We start from the raw sequence: 18,155 nt of genomic DNA, 5'->3' as shown, positions 1-18,155 counted from the left end.
ATATTCACAGAGATCATTTTCTAGTAGAGAGCTGAGTTTGTGATTCCATCAGTTTCAGCAAGTTATCCAAATCCCAAAGAAACAAAGCAACCCCAGATCCTCACACTACCACCGCCAAGACTGACTGTCGGTATGATGTACTCTTTCTGCGATGCTGTGTTAATTTTACAGAAGATGTAACTGAATGCACACCTTGCCTTTTTTCTCGTCCCTCAATACAATATTTTCCTTAAAGTTTTTGGAAACAATAAGGAGGTTTTATGTTCTATTTGCTTTAGTACCTGTTTTTGTCTTGGTTGCCATTGGATGTCATTTTTGTCCAGTTATTGTAGAATCATGTTGAATCACACTGACCTTAACTGAGTCAAGTGATGCCGGCAGTGCTTTAAATATTCTTTTGTGATCTGATCCATAAACTTCTGGAGACATTTGGGAGCCCAGCTACGAGTTAACTACTGTTTCAGGTTTCCTTCTATTGAGAATAAAGGCTCTTACTATGGTTCACTGGAGTCCCAAAATCTTAGAAATGAAAGGGAAAACTATGAGGAAAGAACTTAAAAAAGGAAAATTTTCCTTGAAAATGTGTCTCTTTTAAGGATTACTGCTTTCATTTGTCCCAGTTGTGGAGATGTCACAGTCAATTTGATCCAAAGTTGTAAACGCCTCTCCTGGCCTGAAGGAAAAAAAACACTTCCATGTCAGAAAGTGACGAAAAAAAAGGTCACAAGAAAATGAGAATAAAAGTACAATCCTTAAGAGAAATATAACAAACAAATCAGCCAACCTTAAAATGTTTTTTTTTTCAACAGTTTACAGCCATTTTTTCTGAAATCATCTCATCTCTGGTGTTATCTGTGGTATGACAATGACTGCTCTGAATGTACTTGTTCAACCACTTTCTAAGAAACGACCTGTCTGTGTTGCGCAGTTGAAGTCAAAGTGGAACTGTCTCTCCTGGAAAAAGAGAAAGAGGTGGACGGCCTGTCCCCTAATGGCAAAGCGAGCCCCTTTGCTGACTGCAGACTGAATGGGGCCCTGGCGCACGGCTCTGATGAAGACTCCATGCTGCTCCCCCTCAACCACAACTCCCGCGACTTCGTGGAGGCCTCCGTGTGTCACGTCAAAGACCTGGAAAATGGACAGTAAGGAAAAGGAATTTGTTCACCTTCCCCAACCCAAACATACTGAGACATTGATGCAAAATTAGACAATATGTTTACTTTTGGTGAAGGTTTTAGTGGCAGCAGGATGTTTTGCTTGAAATGTAACTGCTTCCCTTGAAGCTTTAATGTTTTGTCATGTAATAATCTCAAACTTTATTGTATTTAATTAAGTATATGTGATCGATCAACACAAAGTAGCGCATACTTAAAGTGGTAGGAAAATGGCACGTCTGCTCATGCAGCCTCTTTAAAGTCTAAACTTTACAAGTATTTTAATGTATGCCTCTACCAGCGTCTGCAGATATAGAGATTGAAGGTTTGCTAATTCTTAATAGTAAAGTATCTTAAGATCATTCAAATGGATCTTTGACTGGGTCACTGTGATCTCTGTAGGGTCAGACTTGTTCTACGCTCAAAATGTGAACCACCAGAATCATGTCTTTTAACAGCCTCTAAGAGCAGTGTTGTATAAAGTACTGAAGTCTCGGAGTCAAGTAAAAGTATAAGTACCTCTCCAAAATATGACTTTGGTAAAAGTCCAAGTCACTGACTGAAATGTTACTTGAGTAAAAGTCTTAAAGTTTCTGAAATGTCTTGTACTTAAGTATGAAAATTACTGTAAAAATAGATGTACTCAAGTAATGTAATAAAAAGTAAAAAGTAAAACAAAGCAAATGCAGTTTGAATGACATTCAAATTCACTAAAAATAATATATACAACTAAGTGCAGGAGACATTTAGACCACGTTTAGACAGAAAATACAACCTTTTTGTAAGCTTTCAGTTTTTCTTCTTCAAGTAAGGTCAGTACTATACAAATTGCGTGCATCTCTCTCTCTCTCTCTCTCTCTCTCTCTCTCTCTCTCTCTCTCTCTCTCTCTCTCTCTCTCTCTCTCTCTCTCTCTCTCTTTTTTTTTTGTAACTAAACCGAAACATTGAAAATGTATCAGAGTAAAAGTATGCAATTAAGTTTGAAAATATAGTGAAGTAAAAGTGAACGTTATCAAAAAAATGTATACTCGAGGAAAGTATAAAGTACTCCAAAATATACTTAAGTACAGTAGTGAAGTATTTTTACTTTGTTACTATACAACACTGTCTAAGAGATTATCTTCAAGAACTTGAAGGTTCTCGCTATGGATCTCTGCAGCTTCTCCACTCATGGCTGTCTCTTAGGTTGACAGCCATTTCTTAATATGTTTGTAGCTGGGCCGTTCCCTTTCTATCTTTCTAGATGATGGATTGATATTGTCTTGTACCTTAACCCTGCTGTGAACTTCTCCACAACCTTCTCCCTGACCCGTCTGCTGTGCTCCTTGGTCTTTGTGATCCAGTTTGTGTCAGGCAAACCAGACTGAGGACCCGAAATTCAAACCAGTTTGAAAAAGTTTATTCAGAACAGAAACCTGGATGCAGGTAGGGAATTTCTGCTGGAGCAACCAGGCGGTGGCTAGAGAAGGCCTCACTCACTGCAGAGGCGTCAGGCAGAACGGCAGAGATAAGTTTTAATTCAAGGGTGTTGCAAAGAAGCTCAGAAGTAGGCAGATAAATGTAAAACGCTAGGTCAGGGTGCAGAACCAAGGCCGTGGTCCAGAAAAAAAAACCTTGGTAGAAGTCCAACAAGCGTAAGGCGGAAAAATCCAGGAAACAGAATTGTGTTCAAAACATGGTGATGAGACTCAGGCAAAGGTATTGAGTCAGTGGCCGTGGAAAGCTTAAGTGGTGAATGAAAAATGTGCAAGACATGAAAACAGAAGGCAGACAGACACAAGTTATTCTCTAAGAAAGGTCTTCACAGAGCAGCAACACGGAGAGAAACTGTTCACTAATCAGGTGACTTGTGAAGGGAGTTATTTTCTCTTTCTTTAGGAGTATCAAAGTAGTTAGAGACTATCAAGAAACAACACAAATTTTGATTGATGAGTGCTCAGGTTGATTATCAGCAACAAAAGTCCAACAACTTGTTCTGGTTTAAGTTGTTTGATATTGTTACGCCCACAGTTGGCTGGAAGAATGGCGTAACATAAAATTAAAGAGTCTAATTGGTAAAATTGATTAAAAGTTTATTAATAAGGTGTTTTTTTTCTGAACAAAAAGAGACAACGTCCTACACGTTGTTAAACGAGATGAAAACAAAAGAAAGGGAATTGACCATCTTATGATAAATAAAACAGCTTTTCAGCAAAAAAAACCCAACAAGAAAACACAGAAAGAGAGAAGCACTAAACTCAACGTTTTCAGGTTTGCAGAAAATAACCTTACCAAAACTAATATCTAAGTTGAGTCTTTCAAGTTTAACAGGCTGAAAACTAACAACCAGTCAAATGGCAGAAGTTAGAGCATTCACAAGGTTGATCCACACCACTGATCTCTATTTATTCACTGGATTGCTCACTGGCTGTATATAATACGCGTCACTGTGAAGCCACCAGCCGCCATATTGGTACTCCCTATTTTTCCCCAGTAACAAGGCAATATGTGCACTACCGCATCGAATAACGAGGATTTTCTCATGTTCAGGGGGGGCTTAAGACTTTTAAAATCTCAAATGCCATTTACTTTTATGTTATGTACTGAAACTATCAAGTACTGAGAAATTAATTTCCTAGTAGTTGATAGTGTTAGTACATCCACTGACTGTAAAATTACCTATGAAACGTTTTCCCACTGCCAGAAAACTGCTTGTTGTTGCAACCAAATCCTATGGGGTTCTGTGAGAGTAGGGAGTAGCAAGATGGCGGCCAGTGACTTCAGTTTTTTGGGCAAATCAGCACTCCAGTGAATAAATAGAGATCAGTGGTTCACACAGGAGCTCAGTATGTTGGAGGCGGGTCTAGTGTCCTTACAGCCAATCCCAGGCATGGCTGCTATAGTCATTTTTGCATGATTAAAGTAAAGCTCAGTCTGCACTACTGGGTGAAAGTTCGACAGCCATAACAATATACTAACACTACACACAGTGATGGATCTATTTCTATACCTATGTTAAGTATGTGTTATGAGTATCACATGGAGCCATAGCTCATCTTCTAAAACGTTCAAAGGAATTAGAGTTCAAGAGTTTTCAAAGGGATTAATCACTTCCTGGGTTGGCTAATTTCTAAGTTTAGGCCCTGAAGCAGGTCTTTTATTAAGGGAGATGTTAAATGTTAAAAGAAAATAGCGATGAAGGATAAATACACAAAGAAATGCCGTCTGGAGATGGTGTGAAAAACAGAAAATAATTTAGCAAGGCAGAGTAAATGTTTACTTTCAAACTATGTCGTTTTGAATGTTTTAGGGTATCCCCAGAATTCATCTTTAGCCTAGAAAGAGATGCCCCATGCTGGGCTGCAAAAGCATGTTTTTCCCCCTTTTTGTCTCCAAGGTTAGTCAGATGATTGTTGAATAAGAACCTGTTTTTGCTGCTGTGTATGGGACAGAATGCGAGAGGTCGATTTGGGATGCGGCAGAGCTTTGCTGATCAAACAACACGGCGAGTTTTCTGCCATGGCCCACAAGTGTCCGCACTACGGAGCGCCGCTGGTCAAAGGTCAGGACCTTAGTGATTATCATTGCAGCCATTGCTTTATAACACTGGGACACCTTTGGCTCACTGTCTCTCATCGTAGGTGTGCTTTCCAAAGGACACGTGCGCTGTCCCTGGCACGGTGCCTGTTTCAGCACAGCAACCGGAGACATTGAGGACTTCCCAGGTCTGGACAGTCTGCCCATCTTCCAGGTGACCTTCCTTGCAGCTGGTCCCTCGTGACACAATCCCTGCCTTATCGTGTCTTAAAGCACCATCAAAAAGTCTTCACTTCACTGATCTCTGTTTGCTCCAGGTCAGAGTTGAAAAGGACAAAGTGATTATTCGAGCAAACAAGCAGGTAGGAAACAAAAAGAGTGCAGAGATGTTTCGTACAGCCTTGCAAAAGTATTTAGACCCCTAGGAACCTTTTCACACTTTGTCACATTGCAGCCACAGACTCTAATAGATGTTCACTAGCAAGGACCAGGAGACACAATGTCAGATTTAAGGTTTATTGAAGGAAGGGGTTGAAATAGGAAATGTGTTCTGGGTCAGTGTGGGGGTGCAGTCTTCTGGAAATTACTTTCCCGAGCCCACTTAGGACAAGTACAAATTTTAAAAGGGTGGTATGCATTTTTTTTCCCTCCATTGAGTTAGAGCTGCACAATTAACAACATTTACAATATAATCACAATTAGGGCTGAAATATATCACAATTTTGCTTTTGGCAAAATTGTACAGCCCTACACTTTATAGAACCACCTTTCACCACAAGTCTTGTAGATGATGTCTTTACCACTGAAGCACATCTGGAGGCTGAGATTTGCTTAGTCTCTTTTGCAAATACGCTTTGACTCAAACTGAATATGGAACAAAAGCTGAAAGTAAGATTTTTACTGACGTCTTTTATAGCCTCTAACGAGCTTTCTTCTGGAATGGCCCTGTGTTTAGCTCCATCCTTCTATCAACTCTTGCAAACAGGACATCTTGTGACTTTCTTTCAACAATGGCTCTTTTCCTGTTACTTTTTCATGAAGGTCATTTGTAAAGTGTAAAACTACTAGGTATCCTGTCAACAGATTCTTCCACTTGAGCGGTAAAGCTCTGCGGCTCCTCCATAGTTACCTTACCTGTCAGTGTAGTTGGACACCCAGATTGAACAGTGTTCTGTGAGGTTTTTAAAGCTTAAGATCATGTTTTATAACCTACCAAAATGTGAAAAAAGTTCAAGAGGGTCTGCTGCAAGGCACTGCAGGATAAAGTTGACCCAACGCTGCCAATGAACTCATATTCTTTAATTCTTTCCCAGGCTCTTCAGTCACAGAAAAGGTCAAAACCCATGTCCCGATGTTCGGCCGTCATCAACTCCAACACAGGCTTCAGCCATGTTCTCATCATTGGCTCAGGTTGGTGTAGGGCCCAGGCTCTGATATGAAAAAGCATATCTCTTTTTTAATCTTTTTAGTGGGTTAACTTTGGGAATTTGTCTGCAGGTCCAGCAGCTCTGGTGTGTGCAGAGACACTGAGGCAGGAAGGCTTCACAGATCGCATCGTCATGTGCACCATGGACAGACATCCTCCGTATGACAGGCCTAAACTGAGTAAGGTTTGTACACAGACCCCAACCGTATCCCCTCTGAAGCAGCTCACTGCGCTGAGAAGCTTACATAAGAGACTGCAGAGCCGCTGCTTTGGTCGGTGGCTCTTTTTGGAACAGCCACTCGTGCTGCAGCCAAGCTGAAGAAATTGAAAAGTGAATAGGTTTACAGTGTCTCACATAAGCGACCATCATTTTTTATGTACTTTATTGGAATTTTAGTTGATGAACCAAAACAAAGTAATGCATAACTTTTAAGTGGAAGTGGTTTTTTTTTTTGTTGTTATTGTTTTTTACAAATGAGGTGTTGTGCTTATGTTAGCAGCCGCTTTTAGTCTAAATCCTCTAAATAAAATCCAATGTAAACAATTACCCCTCAAAGTCTCCTAATCAATAAATAGACCCGTCACGTACGTAACAAATTTTCTGTATGCAACACAACGCAAAGGTTTCGGGTCTATTAGAAATGTTCTTATGTTTTAATAAAAAAAGCACAATTTTCTTAAAATAATGTCAAATTAATCAGAAATAGACATCGTTAATGTGATATTCTGTCTATAATGGAGAGGCCAGCACAGTCACCAGGTCTCACCCCTATGGAGCTGTTGTGGGAGCAGCTTGAGCAAATGGTGCGTAATAAGTGCCCATCAAGCCAATCTAAGTCATGGGAGGAGCTTCAGGAGGCATGGAGCGACATTTCCTCACATTACCTCAACAAACCAACAGCTAGAACGCCCAAGGACAGCAAGGCTGAAATTGCTGCAAATGGAGGATTCTTAGATGAAAACAAAGTACAAATCATTATTTCTGACCTTATTAATGTCTTGATTATATTTTCTATCCACTTTTCAACTCATTTGATAAATAAAGTTTTTTTTGGAAGAACATGACATTTTTTGGGATGATCCCAAATCTTTGAGCAGTAGTGTAAATCCAGCTGTTCTTTGAAGGCCTTAAAGCAGGGTTAGGTAATTTTCATCTTCAGGGGCAGGGAAGCCGATCATCGTTGATGGAAATGAGATGCAGCTAAATACAGGAAAATCCTGGAAGAAAGCCTGTTGGAGGCTGCCAAAAGTTTGACAACAAGGCGAAGTGTTACGTAAGTGTAAGTCCTGCAGGAAGATGGCCCTTGACATACAGCCAGGGTTCCAATACAATGGTTTAGATCAAAGCACATTCATGTTTTTCAATAAGCGAGTCAAAGCCCGGACCAAATCCAACTCAGAATCTGTGGCAAGACTTGAAAATTGCTCCTCTCCACACAGTCTGACTGGGAATGAGCTGTTTTTGAAAGAAGGATGGGTGAAAATGTCAGTCGTTAAATGTGCAAGAGACTTGCAGCTGCAGTTGCAGGGAAAGTTGGCTCTACAGAGATTTTTTATTTTATTTTGTGGGTCTAGTGCCCTTTATTTGACAGGAAATGGGGTTGTACAGGAGGAGAAGACATGTAGCAAAGGTCCATAAGCCAGGACTCAAACGCCGAGGGTGAAGGCCTCAAAGAAGGCAATGGGTCACGTGCTCTACACCTGTGTCACCAACCCTCCCCTGTCCTACAAAGATTTGATTCAGGGGTCAAAAACTGTCCTTTTTAAGCATCTTCATAATCGTGCATAACTTTGTTTGATCCATCACATAAAATCCCAATAAAATGCAGAGGTTCATGGTTTTAATGTGACAAAATGTGAAGATGTTCAAGGGGTGCAAGGCTTCCTGTAGGGCAAAGACGAGAATCTTCTCGGTCGATAACATGTTTTTTTAAATTGTGCTCACAGAAAATACTTTCAAGGCATCATGAAATCATAACATCGAGACCGAAAATGATCTGATTTGAGATCATCAGGTCTTTCTTTTTTTTTAACCGGGTAAAATAGATTTTGGATTGCAGGGTTTTTGTTTTATCATTGCTAAATTTGTTGTCCTCAGTCTTTAGAAAGCACAGCAGAGCAGCTGAGGTTACGCTCCATGGACTTCCTACAGGACCATGACATTGAACTGCTCACAGAAAAAGAGGTGAGGGATCTCAGAATCTGGCAGAAAATTTATCAAAGAAATTACTTCTTTTTTGTTTTAAATATTATTAAAGCAAAAAGTCTCTAATGATTGTTTTTTAGGTTGTAGCAGTAGATGTAAAGACTCGATCTGTGATGTTTGAAGACGGCTTGAGGATGGAGTACAGGAAACTTTTTATTGCTACAGGAAGCAAGTAAGAAAACAATGTAATTCTCCCTGGCGACGGAAACTCTAAATACATAATTTTATTTCACTGTTTTAAAGACCAAAACCGATGAACTACAAGGGCAAAGACGTCAGGAATGTTTTCCACCTCCAGACGCCTGAGGACGCTAACTGCATAGCGAGGCTTGCCAACAACAAGAATGCTGTGATTGTGGGAACATCTTTTGTTGGTGAGACTGAAACTCCCATTTCAACACAGTTTTCAGATCTAAAATGTTCAAAACTTACTACAAGTGTTGAGTGATTAGTTGCAACACCTTCTCCAAATCAGGTTGTACGGTCAGCTGTTTTTATGCAATTATATCACAAACTTTATTTCATATTTAATTGTGGAGCAATTAAAAACAAAAATTTAGAATAAATGTTCAAAATAGTTAATTTTTTTTCTGTTTTAATTTTTATGCTCCTGACATATACAATATGCTCAAAGATCAACAATAGGCCAAACATAGGCTGAAAAGATAGGATATTATGATTTAAAAATACCTTTGTTGAAAAAAAAAAGCCAAATCAAAAAATCTGAGTGTGGAAAACACGCCACCTTTGCTCCTTTTTAGGATCTAAGAGGGAATGTTGTAGTTGGGAGCTATAGATCAAATGCACTTGATTAAATGATCATCAGCAAGTCTGGTGCGTGTTAAAAACCGTGATAATGAGAGATAGACGTCTGCAATGGCCAACAATAATTGGATCTACCCAATAATCTAGGAAAGTTTTTTTTTTTATTGTGAACTGATTTTTATATATAAGGGTTTTAAATATTCACATAGCAATATAAATGTTCTAGACAGTACAATAAGGAGAAAAAAACTACTCTTGTTTGGCTTGCTTGGACATCTTTTCTGCTCTGAAAACAAAATGGCTGCATGACTTAGATTTCCAAAGTAGCATCTCAAGGAACCACAAAAGTTCTGAAACAATCTCTTTTGGACATTCAAGACCAAAGTAAGATTGTTAGGTCAAAATGCACAAACACATCACATCAATTGCATCAAATTATGGAGGAGGGATGATTTGAGCTCATTGTGTAGCGCCAGGACCTGGACGACCGGGCACCTTGCGGTTATTAAATTGAACATAAACTCCTTTAATAAATTTTGAACTCCTCCGAATGCGAAATTATATAAGATACAAGAATGGTCCTGTCCATGCCCAGCCTTAAATCTAAATATATCTGTGTGACGCATTATATGATCCTAATCAGTCAATTAATGCAAAAAAATGACTGGAGCTTTAAATAATGAAAACATTACTACTGGTGGTTTGCGTAGAAAAGGGCACAGAGTGAATTACTATACATCATGGAAATTCTAGCCAGCAGGGGGCAGTGTGGTGCTTTGATCGATGCTGTACTGTACTGATGCTGGGGTTTGGTTTGGCACCTGACTACACAATGCTGCCGACTAATTACACCCCTGCATGTGAAAAAAAACTTCTCCTTCTTATAATAAACTTCTGCCTGATGCATCCTGGCTGGTTCATAATATCAAACATTCAACACTGAATTTGAGATTTTCTTTTTGCTGTTAAATTCTCCAGGACACTCCTTTAATAAAACATCTGAGGGATATTCTAACTACACATATATGACCTACAAATACTTTATTTAACAACTCGTATGGCTTAAATTCTCTCATTTCTGCATATTACTCCTGCAAATTGTAGAAGCTGCTGGGAAGCTGTAATAAAAATAAAGTTAGGTATGTTTTGGCTAACTAATTCGGTATTTAGTTGTTGGTTTTAAAGTTGTGACTGGTTAAATAAACAGAGTGGAATTTTCTAAAACAACTAAATGAAAGTATTTTCTTTAAGTTGTATCTTTTGCTGTGCTGGCAGGTATGGAGGTGGCTGCAGCTCTAACTGACAAGGCCCACTCAGTGTCTGTCATCGGGATCGAGCCTGTGCCCTTCAAAAAAGCTCTCGGGGAGAAAATAGGGAAAGCCATAATGAAGGTAAAGGTTCTCTCTGGGGAAATCAAGCCTTTTTTGAAAATGAATCACATCCCCAGCACCATCATCAGTATTCTCCCTGCGAATGCCCTGCTGGTTAAAATGCAAAAGCCCACTGTCTGTTTCTGCTGGTCAATACTGCAGCAGGGCGGGAAGCACCGTCTGTTTGTTGAAGAAAAGCTGCCGTAAAATGCTGCTGTTCTGGTTTTTATGGTAACTCTGAGGTGTTTTTGTCTTTGCAGCTGTTTGAGACAAACAGGGTGAAGTTCTACATGCTGAACGAGGTGTCGGAGATGATAGGTCAACATGGACAGGTATTCAGAAAGTGAGAGAAATAGCAGGACATTTCACTTAGTTTCCTCTTTCTAGATGCTGAAAGATTTGCTTATCTATTATGTTTTGAAACAAGAAGTAATGCAAAAACCTTTTGTAACATCAAAAATGAATTTCCACATTGAGAGTGCACATCTGTAGTTTAAGCTTATTTAATTTAGAGCAGATGTTGATATAAATAGTTACTGAAACGAAAAAATTATAAATACTTTTTTTAAAAAAGAACCAGACATAAGGAGCACTTAACAATAAATGTGAGTTAAGATTATCACTAAGTTGCAGCGTCACAATTTTGTGACTTAATAGCCGGTCTATGTGCTGCTTACAGTTACTGGCCAAAGTATTCACATGTTGTGAACATTTTCACATTTCTTGACTACAAATCTTAATATAGTATCAAAATTGTGCATAACTGTGCATTGGAAGCTAAATGATAAGTGGTTTTCACATTTGTACTCACTAGGAATCCCCTAAATAAAGTGCAACCAGTTGTCTTTAGAAGTCACCTAATTGGTAAATAGGTCAAGTTTTAATTCAATCTCAGTATAAATACCAAGACATAGCATCTCACCTAAACTGACAGGCTGAGCAAGAAGAGCATTATCAGAGAATCAGCCAAGAGGTGGGATAACCTGTTGCTTGGGCAACTACTAATCGGTCTGCTATGGAAGAGAGGAAAGATGAACGGTGTAGCTATAAAGAACCATGAGACGTCTTGTTTGACGTTTTCCACAAGCCATGTAGGGATCACAGTAAACATGCAGAGAAAGGTTGCATGGGTCAGATGAACCCAAACACACAATGGCCTACATGTCCAACAACTAACAATGTGAATATGCCATCTTCATGGTTATAGATGCTGGTGGCAGCATCTACCATGGGCAGACTGGTCAGGGTTTAGGAGAACATGAATTAAGTTAAAATCAGGAAAACCCTGGAGGAAAACTTGTTACAGGTTACAAAAGGTTGGAAACTGGAGATGACCCTGCAGCAGGACAGTGATCCTGAACAGCTCATGTGTTAGATTGGCCTAGTCAAAGCCCAAACCTAGATCCAATTAAATGTCCCATCACACAATTGAGTTGTAATGGTTAAAATGTTTCAAGGATATAAAAAATGTCTATGTTAATTAAATAAAAAATGAATTTATATTAAAAAAGACCTGTTGCCCTCACAGATCCTAATAAATAGGAAATTATTAAATTCAACATTAAAACAAGCAGAATTCTGTATAATACACAAAAGCAAAGGCAGACCTTAGAACATAAACTTAAAACTGTCTCACAAGAAATAGTACTCTGACTTGTACGACTGATATCACGACTCAAACCTGTTTACGATGCACCAAACTCCCACTACAGATAAAAATTGCCAAAAAAAAAAAAAAAATCTCCTCATGTCCTAAATATATATTTCCTGTTTAGTGTGAAAATGTTCTGTCCATTAACCATTTTCTCCTGTTTCACAGCTGAAGGAAGTTGTTCTGAAGAGCGGGAAAGTTCTGCGGGCCGACGTGTGCGTCATTGGAGCAGGTGACGTCTCACAGAGCGGAAAATATCATTTTATATTTTGGTTTCTCCGCCACCCTCCTTCATGTTAAACCGGCTGACGTGTCTCTACCACCGCAGGAAGCGTTCCTGCCACAGGGTTTTTGAAACAGAGCGGCATCCACCTGGACGCAAAGGGCTTCATCACCGTGAACAAGGTGTGCTACAACCCTCTGAGTGAAAGTCTGTTTTGTTATTTTTTTTATTTTTTTTTACTAAAACCTTCCTCTGCTGTAGATGATGCAGACAAACGTTGACGGGGTGTTTGCAGGAGGAGACGTGGTCACGTTTCCTTTCCCGCCTCGCAACAACAAGAAGGTGAACATCCCTCACTGGCAGATGGCTCATGTACACGGTGAGCGACTCACAGCTTGTTCCAGACCTGGGATCCTGTCGAGGGCATGCGTATGATTTATTTGATTTCCTATCGCCGTCGTCGACAGGCAGGATGGCAGCTCTCAGCATGATCGGCAGACCCTCCGAGTTTAAAACCGTGCCTTACTTCTGGTCGGCCATGTTTGGGAAGACCATTCGCTATGCAGGTAGGGGGGGTAAGGAACGGTGGAATCACCAGTTTTGGAGGCTGTCCATTTAGCTGTTCAGTTCAGTTTAGTTATATAGCACCAAATAATAATTCAGTTACATTTTACAAAACAGACGCGTCCAATTCTCATCAGACTGCTGCATCCGAGATGCACAAAGGAGCATTATCAGACATCCTTCCTCCCAGCAGCTGTAGGACCATAACGCCACTTCTTCCAATAAACTCAGTGGATGTTTATCATCTCTGTCTTTGCACAGTATTTTTCATTCTTTTAAATAGTCTGTTGGTGTTTTTCATGCATAAATATATTAGATATGCACATTTCTTTAAAAACACCAATTCAGTTGCAAACTTTAAGTTGGTTTTTTTTGCTTTAGTAGTAAATTTGCTCTTTGCAGCTGGTACACCTGAATTTCTCCACTGTAGGTCAATGAAGGATTTTTCTATTCTATTATATTATATTCTGTTCTGTTATTTTTATTTATTTATTTTTCAAAATTTATACCTTAAGGAATGTGAACAAGATACAAACTTAATTGAGCTCAAAATGTAAAACTAAAACCAAGAACAAGTATTTTTTTCTCTCTTTCCTTCATTTGAGGTTATGGTGACGGATTTGATGACGTCATCATTCAAGGTGATCTGGATGAACTGCGATTTGTTGCTTTTTATACAAGGTAACTGTTGCATTTTAAACCTGGAAACCAAGTTGAATCTTTGCACCATTTGACGACTGTTCCCTGGCTCTTTTTCTGCTCCGGTCCCATCTGTAGGAGCGAGGAGGTGGTTGCTGTCACCAGCATGAACTATGACCCCATCGTATCCCGAGTGGCAGAGGTCTTGGGGTCCGGAAAGACGATTAAAAAGCGAGATGTGGAGTAAGTCTCTATTTGGGATTTCACTCAGGATGCAAGTGGAAGTGCCACTTTTAAAGTCTTGGAAATAAAATGTGACAATTGTTTTCATTCTGATAAAAATATGTGTGTTTTAGCCTTGGACTTTAACCCTTAAAATTTTTTAAATTAGCCAAACACGGCAACACCAGTAGGTAATAAAAATAGTGCCGGCATTCGCCTGACTTTATGATACATTTAAACACGTCTTTCAATGTTGGGGTAATTTACATACAGTGTATAAAATAAATATAAAATACATACAAAAAAACAAACTTGTATATATTCTAAGAAGGATGAATATTGTCATGCATCTATATTTAGATTAAAGCTTAGATTTCATTTCATTCAACAGCCAGTGGCAGGATTTGTTTGATAACTAAAGCAACCAGTGGCAGTTCTTGCATGAATGTCGCCTGAGGCTTTCCTCACGTGAGCAACAACATATTCATTCTTTTAACTTTTTATGCTGTAAGCCACATGAAGCTTGTTAGAGGGAAACACCGGTGGGGTACATCTGTTGTTCTTCCCCGTAGCGCCCCCATCAGGCCATGGCATACTGTCAATACATGCAACTCTATGTTGATGTTGATACCAAAACCTTTTTTTATTGATTAAAAAAGACTATAGTTGCAGCCAGATGAGACAACATTGTTCCTTCATTGCCACCTTGTCATATAAAGTGTTCTTACATCTCAGTGTTTATGTTTTAAGGCTGGATTAATGTTGCTATCAGATGTTCGTTGCCATTTTTGTCTGTGGTTTTGTTGTTGTTGTTCTGTACCCACAGTGATCCTCATGTCTCTTGTATCTTTCAATCTTGTGCGCACACAAAAACCGAAGGATGTTAGCGCGGCTTGGCAAGTATGGAAAAAACACGAGGCTTTAGTATTTTCTCAACTCTTAAATGGAACTGCACTTTATCTACTGGCTCAAAATGTGATAAACAAATATGATCTGCAAGAGTCTGATCAGTGGTTGCTGTGTTGCAGGACTGGAGACATATCTTGGCTCATTGACAAAGGCTCTCACTGACTTCACCCCTGAAGTTCCCTAAAGGACAGACCCCAAGTCCTCTGGACGCCCTCACATGGACACCTTGGTGCTGAGACCCTGAGCAGCTATCCTCCCTCTTTCACAGAAACACATTGGATACGATTGTCTGTCTGTGTGAGGCAAACTCAACGTGTTTTGCTTCCTAGAGACGCTTTAATGCGACAAGCTGAACCACACAGGGCGTGAACGTGCTGAATCCCCGTGTTGGCAGGTTGTTTTGTTCCCAACGAAGCAATATTTCAGCCTTTGTGATGCAAGTCGCATCTACCTGTACTTTTTGTTTATAAGAGGCCAGAGAAGGGCACGGGCATCTGTTTTATATAAAAACTACTGTACATAGTTATAATCCTGAATGCACTGTAACAACGTAAGAGGGGAAAACACATTGGCTGTGCTCTCGGACACGCCTTAGATCTGCATGGTAGAACGTACTGCAGTAAAAGAGGAAAAGATACGCCCCAAACCAGAGAAATGTTCATATTGATGCATCAAAAGCGAAGCTTAAATTAGCAACAGAACAAACCCTCTGTAGAAGAATCCTGAGTGCAGCTTTAACAAACTCATTTTTGTGCATTTAATTTGCAACAACTTGATGTACCTCTTTGTGTTTGTTGCCTTGTTAGTAGAGTGAATACGTACATTTTTAATCATACCTCTAATTAAACTAATTATTGGCTTGTGCTTGCACAATAGATTCATGTATTTTTTTAAAAAAACAAACAGCAATAGGTTATTTTCCTTTGTTTTGACATTTCCAGACTCCCTAGGGACTTTTATTTGTTACTAACTCAGGGAACTGAGGTTTGTGGCCCAGGCTGACCGCTCCCTTACAGTCACTGTTGCTTTAATATCCCCCCGTGTGACGTGATCTCACTGCTTCCCCTCATTTTCTGTCAGAGACGCTTTTTAATGTGCCGAGAGGCGCAAAGCAGATGCTTGATCGCATCCTGGTCTAATAATGATCCAAGCATATTTGATCCCCTACCTAAAGCCAACACAGCATTTTAAAAAGCCTTGCTCTTCCAACAACCAACCTGCAATGACATTTTTATAACTGAACTTTAAAATAAAGGTCATCCAACAGTAACGGCTCACTGCTGCTGCTACATTTATTTCTTTTTAAATACTTCTCTCTCTCTCTCTGCGTCCCGCCTCGATGGCTGCCGCTTCATTATTCTGCAGTTCTGTACACAACTTCTTCCAGTATGAAAATGAGTTGCGTGGTTATTTCATAGCTGCCTTGTTTAGCCAAAGTGTAATTTTTATCTCTATTTTTCTATTTTAAAATCATTTTCTAGAATCCACTCACTGTCTACTCCAAAGAAATGTGGTAAGATGACTCCAATAAATAATATCTACGAGGGTTCTCTCATGATTATGGGGCCTTAAGGTATTCACACGCTTGAACAGTTTCACATTTTGTCAGCTTACAACCAGAAACGTGAAGTAATGTGTAATTGTGAAGTGGATGATTTTTATTTTATGTTTTGCAAATAAACTAAAAACTGATTTGTACTTGTATCCAGTCGCATTTGTAGCTGTAAGACCCCTGAGGTCTCCATCAGTGCTGGGTATAGTTTCCAGGATTCAAACCGCAAACATGACTTCATATGACTTCCTGCGCAACCAAAGGTCGTCCTGGAACGGGACCCCTGAAGGCAACGTGTTGCATTTAACTGTATTTAAGGGTATTTAAAGATTTTTTACGTCTGTATTTGTTAGAAAAAACAAACATTGAAACCCATTCTTTTCACATCTATGAACTTATTCCCAATAAAAACTAAATTTTGTGATTGTAAAGTGACAAAATGTGGAAGTCGGGCGTGAACTTGGATCAGAAACACAATCAAAGGAATTGGGTGCAAAAACTTTAGAAGATGGGATCCAATAATGTCATAATATACGTGAGAATTGAACATTTTTATAATATTCTGCAAACTTTAAACTAAACACTGCACCACCAAATACAATGAAATGGACTGTCTGATTAAGTGCATCAGTGCAAACTGGGTGTAGGTTGTGATGAAATGGTGGCTCTAGTGGTCAATATACCTGATTTTAGTGGAGAAGTAATAAAGAGACTGTAACGTAAAACTGTAAAAATGATTTATTTTGAAGGAAGAAAAACAGAGGTTTAGATTTGTTGGGAAGTAACAATAAATTATTATTAACAAACTGTTCAGAAGAAAAAAAAAACAATCAGTGGAGTCCAGGTTCCATACAAAAAAAACTATAAAAATAAAATGCCACAGAATTCATGGATTCACGAGTTTGACTGATAGATGAAATATTTAAAAAGATGTTATTCATCAGAAGAATACCTGAGAAGATTCTAACACACACAAAAACAAACTGAAAGTGTTCACAATGATATTGCAAACAGCCCGAAGAGGGAGGTTTGTATAAAAGTAAGGATGCACCAATCCAAACCTTTTATCGTGATAAACTGTATTATTATAACTCTTTTATGCAACATAAACTCAGACGTGTTTGTTTTTTCTTAGAATTTTACAGTTTGTAAATAAATGGCCATAAATAATTGTTTGTAAGGGGAAGTCAGAATATTTAGTGTTTTACCACTGGTTTTTCATCTCTTGCAAATACATTATATATATACATTATATATATATATATATATATATATATATATATATATATATATATATATATATATATATATATATATATATATATATATATATATATGTATGTATGTATGTATGTATGTATGTATGTATGTATATATGTATATATGGCTGGACGATATAGAAAAAAAGCATATCGTTAAAATAGAAGTCATATTGATCTATATCGATAATTCTCAACAAATTCAAAACATATCTTAAGTGCAGCCCAGGCCATTATATGCTGTTACTTAATGCCCTATTTTTAGGTACAGATACACACAAACACTGAATTCAAACTCAATCTTTTAAAGTTGCTTGAATAAAGTTTATTCAACCAACTTTTTACCAAAACTACAAGTTTTTAAAAAAGAACCCCTGCTTTCTGAACTCTTTGAAGTGGAGGAAGCGTTTGGCTGGGAGGATGTAATGACTGTAAAAGGAAGAAAAACTTATTCTATTGAACTTTTTATTGATCCTTTTTGTTCTATCATCGATATACAACTGTCGATATATATTGTTTTTAAATTATCGTCCAGCTCTAAGCAGGTAGACATACCTTTCATTAGGCTTACATTCTTTATTAAAAATGTTTTATTGGTCAGATGTAATTTTCTAATCTCAAATATGTTTTCATTAGCTCCAAGCAGAAATTAGACATAAAATCTTGAAAACTTTAGTCTGTGTAACTCATCTATACATG

At 38.6% G+C, this 18,155-nt stretch overlaps 1 protein-coding gene across 2 annotated transcripts; it reads left to right on the top strand.

The window, feature by feature from the left end:
* Window positions 1–928: 928 nt before the first annotated feature.
* LOC105926975 (apoptosis inducing factor mitochondria associated 3) lies at window positions 929–16,343 on the top strand (the record flags this gene model as incomplete). 2 transcript variants are annotated; one of them, XM_036143661.1, is given in 19 exon segments in its annotated part: window positions 929–1,142; window positions 4,586–4,695; window positions 4,775–4,884; window positions 4,988–5,032; window positions 5,984–6,080; window positions 6,168–6,280; window positions 8,195–8,281; window positions 8,383–8,474; window positions 8,546–8,676; window positions 10,343–10,458; window positions 10,698–10,769; window positions 12,257–12,320; window positions 12,417–12,493; window positions 12,573–12,690; window positions 12,779–12,877; window positions 13,481–13,556; window positions 13,653–13,757; window positions 14,616–14,636; window positions 14,765–16,343. In XM_036143661.1, coding segments are annotated over 19 exon segments (1,790 nt in total), but the record flags the coding sequence as incomplete, so codon positions are not given.
* Window positions 16,344–18,155: the final 1,812 nt, after the last annotated feature.

This window comes from Fundulus heteroclitus, chromosome 12 (assembly GCF_011125445.2).
Source record: "Fundulus heteroclitus isolate FHET01 chromosome 12, MU-UCD_Fhet_4.1, whole genome shotgun sequence".
In the NCBI taxonomy this organism is placed as follows: Eukaryota; Metazoa; Chordata; class Actinopteri; order Cyprinodontiformes; family Fundulidae; genus Fundulus; species Fundulus heteroclitus.
The sequence above is the reverse complement of the archived record's forward strand: the minus strand, read 5'-3'. Positions and strand labels throughout refer to the sequence as shown.